We start from the raw sequence: 12,269 nt of genomic DNA, 5'->3' as shown, positions 1-12,269 counted from the left end.
TGTTGGGTGGCTTTTGTTACAATCGGGAGTTTGGATTGTGTAATTCATCTCTGAGTAGGTCATTTAGAATCGGTTTTGTTTGCACAAATAGCTCTAGTTCGGTCTTGTTTGAAAATGTTTTTAGTCTGTCCTCCCATATGAATGATAGTTTTGCTGGATATTGGACTCTAGGTTGGAAGTTTCTTTCATTCAGTCGTTTAAATATGTCATTCCACTGCCTTCTAGCTTGAATTATTTCGACTGGCAGATCTGGTTTGATTCTTATGTCCCTACCTTTGCACTTATGGTTTTTTTCTCTCTTATTGCCTTAAGAAGTTCCTCTTTCTCTTTGTTTTTTGCCAGTTGGATTACTATATGTCTTGGTGTTGGTTTATTGGGGTCTATTTTATTAGGGACCCTCTTGATTTCCTGGATTTGCCCTGAAGTTTTATTCCAGAGGGTGGGGAAGTTTTCTGCTATTATCTCTCTGACTACTTGTTCTTCCCCTTTCCCTAGTTCCTCTCCTTCTGGTATACCCACGATTCTTAGATTGTTTCTTTTGTCCTTGTTCATTAGGTACTGGACTTTTCCTTCCAGTGCTTTGCCTTTTATTTCTTTGTTGGTTTCTTGGTCATTTTTTGTTTGCAGTTTTCCTTCGAGTTCTTCAATGTGTTTCTCCAACTCTGTGTTTCTGCTAGTAAGGCTTTTTACTTTGTCTGTTAATTCCTTCACTTCTTTTTGTATGGACTCTCTCATGCTCTTTAACATTTCTTCTTTAATTTGGCTGATTCGTTCCACCATAGATATCTTATACTCGGTAGCTAAGGTTTCTCTCATTTCTTTTATTGATTCTTGCATTTCCTTCCTCATTGCTGCTTTTAGGTCGCCTTCCCACGAATCTGTGCGTTTTGGCGGACTTGGAAACTTGTTAGGGTTTGTCTCCATATCTTCAGAACTTAGGGTTCTCTTTGATTTACCCATATTTCTTTGTTTTTATTGGTGCGCTTTGGAGTACTGTTCCTTCCAATTTCAGCCTGTTTTGATCCCCTGTGGTGTGAGAATGGGTCCCCTCCCTGAGGGTGGATCTAGAGGTACTGTTGGGTGAGTTTGCTGCGGTTTGGCTCCTCCTGTGCTCTTTCTGTGGCTTAACCCGACGGGGGATGGGGCGCGGCGGGTGTTCGCGCAATCGGCGTGTGTGGGCAGAGCTTCCCTACCTTCCCTGGGGCAAATGAAACCCAGCAGGAATGGGCGGCCGTTCGCGCGGTCCTTCCGGGAGCAAGAGAAACCCAGCTGGAGCGGGTGGCCGTTCGCATGCTCAGCGTGTGTGGGCGGAGCTTCCCTACCTTCCCTGGGGTAAGTGAAACCCAGCCAGACGGGCGGCCGTTCGTGTGGTCCTTCCCGGAGCAAGAGAAACCCCTACTCCTGGTTTTTGAACCAAGAATCACTCCTGGTGGAATCAGGGAACCACATGGGATGCTGGAGGTTGAACCCAAGTCAGCTGTGTGTAAGGTAAAGATCCTACCGACTGTACTATCACTCCAGCAACCTACTCTTTTAACATTACATTTTGCATATCATATAATTAATTTTAAATTTATAATTCATTGTTCTTCCTTATATTTGTAGTGTTGAGCAATGAAAATTTTAGAATATTTTCATTACTCCTCCAAAGAAATCTCATAATCATTAAGAGTGACTCCTCATTTTGCTCTTTTCCTTAGCCTGTGGGAGCCACTAATTTACTTTCTATCTTTATAAATTGTCCTAGGGGGCTAGAGTGGTGGCACAGGCTAGCCTAGGACAGACTGAGGTTCTATCACCCGGAGTCCCATATGGTGCCCCAAGCCAGGAGCAATTTCTGAGTGCATAGCCAGGAGTGGCCTCTGAGCTTTACTGGGTGTGGCCAAAAAAACCCCCCAAAATTGTCCTATTATTGTACATTTATAAACCTCAACACTACTCCTTTGGGTATTCTATTTTGGAACATTTAATATTAAATAAGATGCTTTTTCATCCATGTTATAGCATGTATCATCCATTTTAATGCTGAATACTTTTTCATTATGTGGATATAGATTATTTTCTTATAAAGTTATTAGCTAATGGGAATTGAGTGCTGTTTTGTGCAGAGCACAACTAGCAATGCTCAGGTGTTGCTCCTGGCTCTGCAATCAAGAATCACTCGTGGCAGGCTTATGGGACCAATGGAATTCTGGTAATCTAACCTAGTCGACTATGTGCAATGCAAGTACCTTACCCACTATACTATTGCTCAGGCCCAATGCATTCTACCTTTTGACTTAGCAATATACCACTGGAATATTCATGTTTGATATAAACATATGAGCATTATATGCATATATATTTAGTTCTCTTCTGTCTTTCTATGTGTGTGTATATATATATCTGGAAATAGAATAATGAAATGTATGGCAACTTATTTAATATTCTGAAGAGCTACCAAATATTTCTACTAGCAATGTAGGCTTCTGTTTCTTCATATCCAGTCCACACTTGTTATTATCTTAATTTTTTATATAGTCCTCTAGTCATTCTAGGGAGTATTAAATAACATCTTACTATATTTTTAGTTTCCTTTCACAAGTTACTACTAATAAAGAGCATCTTTTCATGTCTGCTGCTTTTTTCATCTGTTTGGAAGTATTTTATATTTCCTATAAATTTGAGATAAATGTACTCATTTCAGTAAAAATTTAGTTGAGGTTTTGATAGGTATTTCATTGATAAAAGGTTATTTGGAAAACTTGCCATCATGCAATTTTATTTATTTATTTTTGGCTTTTGGGCCACACCTGGCAGTGCTCAGGGCTTACTCCTTACTCTTTCTTCAGGGATCACTTCTGGCTGGGTTGGGGGAATAATATGTGGTACTGGTGATTGAAGGTGGGTTGAAAACATGCTAAGTAAAAACTTATCCTACCAACTATACTATTATTCCAGCCTCTAATATTATTTTTTAAACCTAGAAGATGAACATGTTTATTTAGATTTTTAATTTCTTTCAACGATGTTTTGTAGTTTTCAATATATGTCTTATATGCCTTGTGCTTTTTTGGTATTTGTTTCTGGTTTTAATATTCTTATAAATAGAATTGTTTTGTTAATTTCAATTTTTGCTAGTTCATTGCTAATATCTAGGGCATTTATGTATGTATTTGTATCCTGGAACCTTTGCTTAACTGTGCATTCTAATTGTGTGTGTGAGTGTGTGTGTATGTGTGTGTGTGTGTGTGTGTGTGTGTGTGTGTGTCTGTATGAGGGTCTGTGGCTACTTTTCAGGTTATCCAAAAATACAAGGTCCTGTGATCTGAAGATAGGAATTGTTTTGCATCTTCCTTTACAATGTGAATGTTTTTTTATTTCATTTTCTTGATTTATGCCTAATTTTCTTTTTTTCTTCTTTCTTTCTTTCTTTCTTTCTTTCTTTCTTTCTTTCTTTCTTTCTTTCTTTCTTTCTTTCTTTCTTTCTTTCTTTCTTTCTTTCTTTCTCTCTTTCTTTCTTTTATTTTTATAATTATCTTTATTTAAACACCGTGTTTACAAACATGATTATAGTTGTATGATTACAGTCATGTAAAGAACACCCCCCTTCACCAGTGTCTAGAAAGTGTACTAGAAAGCCAGTGTCTAAAAGAAGTAGCAAAGGTGAGTATCGTTTTAGTAGTCTTGATCTCAGAGCTTTCAGTCGATCTTCACTAAGTGTTACCACTAACACATGCACTTATTCTTTCATTTGATAAATACTTACCAAATAACTGTTTATACTTAAGCATTGTGCTATATACTCTGGTCATTTCCTGATATTTTTCTACAAGGAGGGAGAGAGAGAGGAGGGGTGACTGTGGTCCCAAAGATTCTGGAAAAGAAAGCTTTTGATAGTGGCAGGGATGATAGAAATGAAGACTCTTAAATTGAAGCTGGGCTTTTTTGAGAGCTGAAAGAAGGAAGACCCTGTGGCTGGCACGAAGAGAATGCTGAGAGCTCAGTGAGGGGGCTGATTCCCTCTGCAAGCTCTTTCTGCTCACTGGGAAATAGTCAACTTCACTTCATTTTGTTTCAGTTTTCTTGATAATGCCACATTATAGGCTGAAGAATGTTTCTGACTTAACAGTGCTCTAAATGTGTATGTTTTAAAAGCCCATCATAAGGTCAAGTGGTATTCTTGCTACAAAGCTAATTCCAGTTGATAGATTTTATATTTTTAAAAAAATTAAACTTATTTTAAAAATATCCTTATAGAATACATGTGAAGGTTTCCAGTATAAAATATTTCAAATTACTTATTTCATGAAAAAAATCTTTTTATCCTGTTCTCTTGTCCTCTTTCACTTAGGTAGCCCTAATTAGTAGTTACTTGCTATGCTCTGTGTATGACAACTGAATGTTCCATACATTTTTCTTTGTTTAAAACATCAATATTAAAAATTGAAAACAAAGTGTTTCTTATCTGCACTCCTAGTACCCCTTTTAAGTGGGCTTGTTGTTTGCTCTTTGCTTTCTCCCTTAAATTGCACTCTTGTCTCTGACCTAGAAAATACTAGATATCGAACAACTAATGTCATGGATCTGCTGAGCAGTTTACCAGGTGAGCTTGACTTGAAAGAGGTCTCAGCCTTGGCTGCTTAAGAGTGATTCATTCTTTTTAATCCCTTTGTCGCTTTTTTGGAAATTAAGAAGACTGAAGGATAACAGATGGATTAGGGCTTCATGGAAATGTTGGCTTCTGGGAAACCTGGAAAGAAAATTCACTCTGGTTCTCAACAGGGACCATTTTTACCTTGGGAACAGAGGAGACCACTCCACCAGAACTCTTTAAACCTTGGCAGAGAGTTGAAACCATGAAAGATGACTTCAAGGTTTTATTCTTCAGAGACCCAAGTCACATTTTTCTTAATCATATTGCTAAGTGGACAAGACACTTTCATGGCTTTTCACTCACCCCTGAAGCAGAACCTTGGACAGGAAATAGAGAAGGAGACTGTGACAGAGCATTGTGGATAATTTTGGGCTTTTGTGAAAGTTTGCTTTCAGGATGTGAGCCAGTGAGACCTGTGGCCACAGGCAAAATGCAAAGTTGCTTGCTATGGCAAGTAAGGAAGGTGTTCTGAGGAGCTAAGTACTTACTCCTTTTTCTCATGCTTCCCTCTTTATTATCAACCTTATAATCACACACACACACACACACACACACACACACACACACACACACACACACACACACACCTCAGTGCACTGGACATAGGTTTTGGTTGTCTCTCCCTGATTCATAATGAAAATGAGACAGAGAAGGAAAGAGCCAGAAGTGAATGGAATCCTTGGGATAAACAGTATAACACAAATTGGGAATAGTCCTGTGACTATGGAGGTCTCCAAGGAGTGAGATCAGAGGAGCAAGTACTCAGAGCCCATAGGTACCTCTGAAGAGGAAAACTGAGTGTCTTGACTCCAGTGCTCATTAAAAGTTGAGAAATAGGGACTCAGGATACATTAATGCCAAGTGATGACCCAGACTGCTGTCTCCTAAAGCACCTCAGAGCCCCAGCTGGTAGTGATAAGCTTTTTGTTTCCTCTAGTGTCAGGTTTCTTTCCTTAGACTTCACTAGACAAAGCCCAAGCATTGTCCCAACACAGGAATATTTGGAGGTTTTATTTGAACAGTATTGCAGTTATCTTAAAGAAATAGTTCCATGCTTTGCATAGTTCACTTCCTATGTCATTGAATATGAAGAAGTAAGGACATAAATGTGGGACTAAGTAAAATAAGACTCTTCGACTAATGGGATTTTTTGATTGATTGATTTTTGAGGTTTATTATTTCAAGAATCATGTGGAGCATAAACTGTGACTGGTAACTCTCTTTGTGTCTGTTTTCTTAATCATATTACTTTGCTAAAATTTTTTTCTTTGGTTTTTGGGTCACATCCGTCAGCACTCACAGGTTACTCCTGGCTCTGTGCTCAGAAATCACCCCTGGTAGGCTCGGAGGACCATATGGGGTGCTGGGATTCGAACCGCTGTCCATCCTGTGTTAGCTGTGTGCAAGGCAAATGCCTTACCACTGTGCTATTGCTCTGGTCCTGAAATTTTCTTTTCTTCTGTATTTTCTTCCTTTTTATTTTAGTGTTTTGGTTGATTGTGTCATCTGAAGAGAGGAGGACTCAGGAACAGTTCTGGCCTTGTTTATGCATTTTACAAATGATGTCCTTTTGTGGGTTTAGTCTGAGATTTACACTCTTTTCAAATCAGCACCAAAATAAATAGAACCTTAAAACTGTCAGGGATACCAGCCAGTTCTATTGCCAGGGCTCCGGAGGTCCAGGCCAGATGGCAGTACCAGGCTCTCCGGACACATAATGTGCATTCTGTAGCTCTTGGCTTTGAAAGCCTGGGCAGCTGATTCCTTTTAGAACTTAACAGGGGGCGGACAGGAGCAGATTCTCCACTTCCCATTTGTTCTGTGGGAGATCTCCAGGAAGAAAGGCTGAAGCAGCACAAGTGATACTTGGGCATAGTGTATTTGTGCCAAGGCACATGATAAAAATTCCAAAGTCCTGACCATCCTCCAGTGGGTCCTGTGGTTGTGTTCCCTCAGAAAACTTCTCTCAAAGCTCTGTCATGTGTGAGTGAGTGAGAGGGAAAGCTACCATTTCCCCTGCATTTTCAAATATTATGGCAGAAGCTATCACAGAAATGTGTGGGTACAATGAAGGTATAAGTTCATCTTACATAGGACAGACTGACAGGATGGAAGTTTCTGTTCTGCTGTTATCTCAGCACTAATACGGTTAGGGGGAGAAAGAGCATCCAGGGACTGTTGTATGGCTGTGGTTCACCTAAGAATGATTGTGCACTGAGCCTCCAAACAGAGAACCAGTAAATGGCTTGAATTCCTGGACGAATTCTGCTCTGAGAGCTGCCCTCTTTTTCACCTCCATCAGGAGGTTGCTTTTGGCTAAGTTTGTGAGGCTACACTGATAGTATCTTCAGCCTTTCCAGAGGGCACAGTAAACTCCCAGGAGCAAATGAAATTTTATAAGCAAGAATACAAGTTAAGAAGTTCTCTCAATTGTTTCACAAAAACAAAAGCAAACAAATGAATAAAAACCTCAGAGGCAAGCCACTGAATATGCAGTCTCTGCCTCAGGGAAAGGAAATGGGAAATGGAAATAGTGGATTTGCCAGGGATTCCTGATGGCAGTAAAAATGATACTAGAAGGGTCCTATAGTGAGTAGGACATTTGCCTTGCACCCAGCTGACCTGGGTTCAATCCCTGGCACCCCATATGATAGGCATTTCAAGTCTGTGAGGAGTAATTTATGAGCTCAGAGCCAGGAATAATCCCCGAGTGCTGCTGTATGTGACTCCCCAGCGGTACCATGAGTTAGTTTTTTGTTTTTAATTTTATTTAGTTGCCATAATTCACAAGTTTATAGCATTGTCAGTGGTAGGGTTTTGTGCAAACAGCATTCTAGAATCATTCCTTCCCCCCACCAGAAAGCCTATTTCCTATCATCATTATTTCAGGGTCTCTCCCTCCACCTGTCTTCCCACTCCCCAATACTGCCATTCTCCATCTTCCTATCATGATAAGCTTGGTTCTTTAGCCCAGTTATTAGATTCCATTGTTTTTGGTCATTACTATGGGTTTTATATCCCACAAATGAGAGCTTATTCTGTGTCTGTTCCTCTTTTTCTGACTCAATCACTCAGCATGAGATTCTCCAGATCCATTCAAATAGAGGCAAATTGCATAATTTTGTGTCGTTTTTTTTTTTTTAGTTGCCCAATGCTGCTCCATTGTTTATGATATTTGATAAAGAAGAAAAAAGGTAGAAAGAAAGAATCCCTTGGACTTTCATATTTCATCTATTGGAACTTCTCCATTCACACTTTGGAGATACTTTCCTGAATAGAATAATTGGAATGAAGTTGTTTGAAATGCTCTTGTGTTCATCAGTGGATGCTGATGATTTCATTTGATTGCTTTTGGGGCCCTGTTATCATCCTGCCCCATGAAGCATGTGGCTATATAATTCTGTGCTAAACTAAAGTGCTGGGTTGGAACCAGTGCAGCACTGAGCTGTTTACTGCTTCTCTACACATTACAGCTTCCTCACTTCAAATAGTGTCTGAACAGACCAAAAACGTGTTTTTGACTGTCATCCAGAACTTGGCTTCTACTTGTCCAATAATGCCATAAAAGTGCTCTTGTCAAATAAATTCTCAGGAACTGAAAAGAACAAATTCCCTGCTCCATATGATTATAGATAATAGAGGCAGACTTCAGCTGACCACCTGGCTGAATGCCCATAGAAAAGTGAATCACACAGCCTCCCTTGGCAGTGCTTTATAAGCCATCAGAGTTAATTTTCTGCATGTGATGGATGCATTTTCCATTTAAAGAAATTTGCACAGAGCATTTATCCCCATTGGGTCTTTTGTGTGCCATAAAATAATCTCTTTCCTTTTGCCAATTAGTGTATATTATGACATTTTTGAATCCAAGATCATTTTTTTGATTGAGTAAATTTCTAGTGCTAACCAATAGATTAGTGGCCAGGACTTTATCATGTGCGGTGTGTGTGTGTGTGTGTGTGTGTGTGTGTGTGTGTGTGTGTGTGTGTGTGCTGTCTGCTCTGCTTTTCCTTAGCAGCTTGGATTGTAGCATCCTTATCATTCAGGGTCTCAGCTGGAAAGAGATGGCACATTCAAATTAAGATAATTTAGAGAGAGTTTTTACATAAAGAGACTATTTAAAAAGATGTGAGTGTGTGTATATGCTTAGAAGAGGGGTAGTGTGGTGATCCAGTAGAACTGCTACTATCTCTAGACTAGGAGGGGGTTAAAAAAGAAGGCCAGAACTAGAACACAGTGGATAGAGTGTTTGCCTTGCATGCGGCCTACCAGGGTTCAATCCCTGGCATCCCATATGGTCTCCCAAGACTGCTAGGTATAATTTCGGAGCACAGAGCCAAGAGTAACCCTTGAACACCACCAAGTATGGCACAAATAAAACAAAACAAAACAGAACACAAAAAAACTAAACAGAAGAGATCTTGTGATCTCTCTGGATCCCAGAGTATCATGAAGGCAAGACTGTCTTTACAATTTCCTGCAGTGAGAATCTTAAACTGTTGTCCCGAGCCCACTTATCAGTTTGAGTCCTCTAACCAGCTCAGAACTCTTCACTGACCGAACTGAATCAGAAGGCAGAAGGCCAAAGTGTGTGTGTGTGTATGTGTATGTGTGTGTGTATGTGTGTGTGTGTGCGCGCGCGCGCGTGCTACACTGGCTCCCATGCTGGCCTCTCAGGGCCCTGTACTTTTGAAATTCTACATCGAGTAGAATGAACTTATAGATCCACATCTCAGATTATGGCTACTTTTTGGAGATATAAAGTGGAAACTTAATGGTTTCTGACATAGACTTTTAATAAGTATTTGTTGAATCCTGTTTATTTGTGACATCTTATTTGAATGAGCAAATCACAGACCTTTCAGATATAGCCGTAAATCATCAGACCAGTGATGGAACTAAAGCATTCAAGTCTACAGATATGACTGATAAAATTAGGCAATCACTTTGGAATTTTTTCAGCATCGTTAATCTGTTCTTTTATATTTATCTCCAAGATTCACACAGGTTTGCAGCACCAGATAATCTGGCCTTGCCAGCCCAGCTGTGTTCCCCTGGATGAGAAACTCCTGCCCCAGCTGCTGAAAGAAGCTGGATATGCTACCCACATGGTTGGAAAGTGGCACCTGGGCATGTACCGGAAAGAATGCCTTCCCACCCGCCGAGGTTTCGATACCTACTTTGGTAATGTAAATGCATATTTCTTTGACAAGATGGGATGACCGCAGCCTTCCCATAAAAATGCAACCAAGTACAGACAAATAGAAAACTGGATACTTTAACCCAGAATAGATCAACAGGCCCCATTGTGGAGCTACTTGCCAATGGCTCCTTCATAATCATGGCTCTGAGATCCCGAGAGGCACAAGCAAGCTCCCAGCAACAAGGTGCTGTATTCTTGCATAGTTGGCTGTCTCCATATCCAAGACCACTGGACTTTAGGGAATCTTTTTAGCAAAAGGAAACTCAATGGATTTTTCTTTTTGAATGATAGGCAAAATGTGAGCCAGTCCTTCCGGCCATGATCTCTATTGTCTCTGAGAATTATTACAATCTTTTCTTTTTCTTTTTTTTGGGGGGGAGCACACCCATTTGATGCTCAGGGGTTACTCCTGGCTAAGTGCTCAGAAATTGCCCCTGGCTTGGGGGGACCATATGGGACGCCAGGGGATCGAACTGCGGTCCTTCCTTGGCTAGTGTTTGCAAGGCAGACAGCTTACCTCTAGCGCCACCTCTCTGGCCCCAGTCTTTTATTTTTCTTAATACCCATAGATGAGTGAGACTATTCTATGTCTATCTTTCTCCCTCTGACTTATTTTACTCAACATAATAGTTTCCATGTGCATTCACGTATAGGTAAATTTCATGACTTCATCTCTCTAGACTGCATTCCCACCAGCAGTGAATGAGAGTTCCTTTCTCCCCACATCCCCGGCAGCATTGATTGTTCTTGTTCTTTGTGATGTATGCCAGTTTCTGTGGCATGAGATGATATCTCATTTTAGTTTTGATTTTCATCTCCCTGATGATTAATAATGTGGAACATTTTTTCATGTGCCTTTTTGCCATTTGTATTTCTTTGTATAGGTCCTTCATCTCTTTAGTTAAGTTGACTCCAAAATATTTGAGTTTGTGTGACACTAAAGTGAATGAAATTTTTTTTAATATTCATTTCTTCTCTATTATTGTTGGTGTATAAGAAGGTCATTTATTTTTACATGTCAATTTTGTAGCCTGCCACTTTGCTATATGAATCTATTGTTTCTAGAAGCTTTTTGGTAGTCTTTAGGGCTTTCTAAATATAGTATCATGTCATCTGCAAACAGTGAGTGCTTAACTGGAAAGAAGACTTCTATTGGTATCTTTACTTCCTGATATTAGAACTGCTCTAAATCCCTAACTGGGGACAATAGATTTAAAAAGGTAAAACAGGAAGGTAAACAGTAAATGGCAAGAGGAAGGATCATAAGAAACCAAGGTGATTTATGGGTTTGGTGACCCTAAAAGAAATATGAACTAATGTTGATCTTCAAATAGTTCTCTTTATACCTGTTACAAACTGTCTTTTAGTTAACACTCTCAAAACTCCATTTACCTTGCCAATAATAGCTTGAGATTCAGGCTTTTTCCTCCCTGCCTCTTGTAGGAATCTTCATTTATTTTAGAACCTACTATTGCCACAAAGCCCACAGACTGAATAAATTATGTTAAACAGTAAATGGAATGAAAACTCAGGTTGAACAGAGAAAGATAGAGAAGCTGCACAGCATCTAATTATGAAAAGCACAAAGAGTTTTGGTGTTCTTTGCATTGTACTCTGAGAAGTGAGATTTTCCTTGTCTTTTGAGGGGTAGGGTGGACAAAAGAGAAGGCTTCAAAAGTCACACTATTTATGAGGTGAATGGATACCAGATATTTAGGTAGAACAAAGCTCATCCTTCATGAGAAGGTAAGAGAAGGCATAACATCTTTTTTTTTTGGTTTTTGGGCCACACCCGGTAACGCTCAGGGATTACTCCTGGCTATGCGCTCAGAAGTTGCTCCTGGCTTGGGGGACCATATGGGACTCCGGGGGATCGAACCACGGTCCGTCCAAGGCTAGTGCAGGCAAGGCAGGCACCTTACCTCTAGTGCCACCGCCCGGCCCCAGGCATAACATCTTTGGATGTGTCATCTTAGTGATGATGGTTTTCTTGCAGGGATTGTTTGAGATACTCATTCCCTGTTAGTCCAGTCATGGCCAGAATGTCAACATGCATTTCAGTACGAGTGATTATGGGACATCACACATGCAATGTTAGCATGTTTCTCTTTCACCTTATTGAGCCTAGGGTTGAGGTGAGAGGTAAGGGCAATAGGTGAGAGACCACGTTCATCCCTGTCCCATCTAGCTCTTCCAGTAGACACTGCCAGCTAGTCATGGTATTCTTTCTTGGTGAGCCAGCAACTATCCTTAATAATCTCAAACTGCTGTTAAAAACTGGACTTGGTGAGGGTGGAGAGATAGTACAGTGAATAAGGCACTTTCTTTGCATACTGCCAACCTGGATTTAATTGCTAGTACTGTGTATGGCCCCTGATGCCTGCAAGGAGTGATCCTTGAGTTTAGATTTAGGAGTGAGCTTTGAGCACT

At 40.2% G+C, this 12,269-nt stretch overlaps 1 protein-coding gene across 1 annotated transcript in view; it reads left to right on the top strand.

Annotated features, from left to right (window-relative positions):
• Positions 1-12,269, top strand: part of ARSB (arylsulfatase B) — a 197,998-nt gene that overhangs the window by 21,031 nt on the left and 164,698 nt on the right. Inside the window, exon 2 of the mRNA XM_049769081.1 lies at positions 9,634-9,820. Coding sequence (XP_049625038.1) covers positions 9,634-9,820 — 187 coding nt within the window. The remainder of the gene's footprint in view (positions 1-9,633; positions 9,821-12,269) is intronic.

Source organism: Suncus etruscus, chromosome 2, assembly GCF_024139225.1.
Source record: "Suncus etruscus isolate mSunEtr1 chromosome 2, mSunEtr1.pri.cur, whole genome shotgun sequence".
Taxonomy (NCBI): domain Eukaryota; kingdom Metazoa; phylum Chordata; class Mammalia; order Eulipotyphla; family Soricidae; genus Suncus; species Suncus etruscus.
This window is presented reverse-complemented; position numbering and strand designations above follow the sequence as displayed.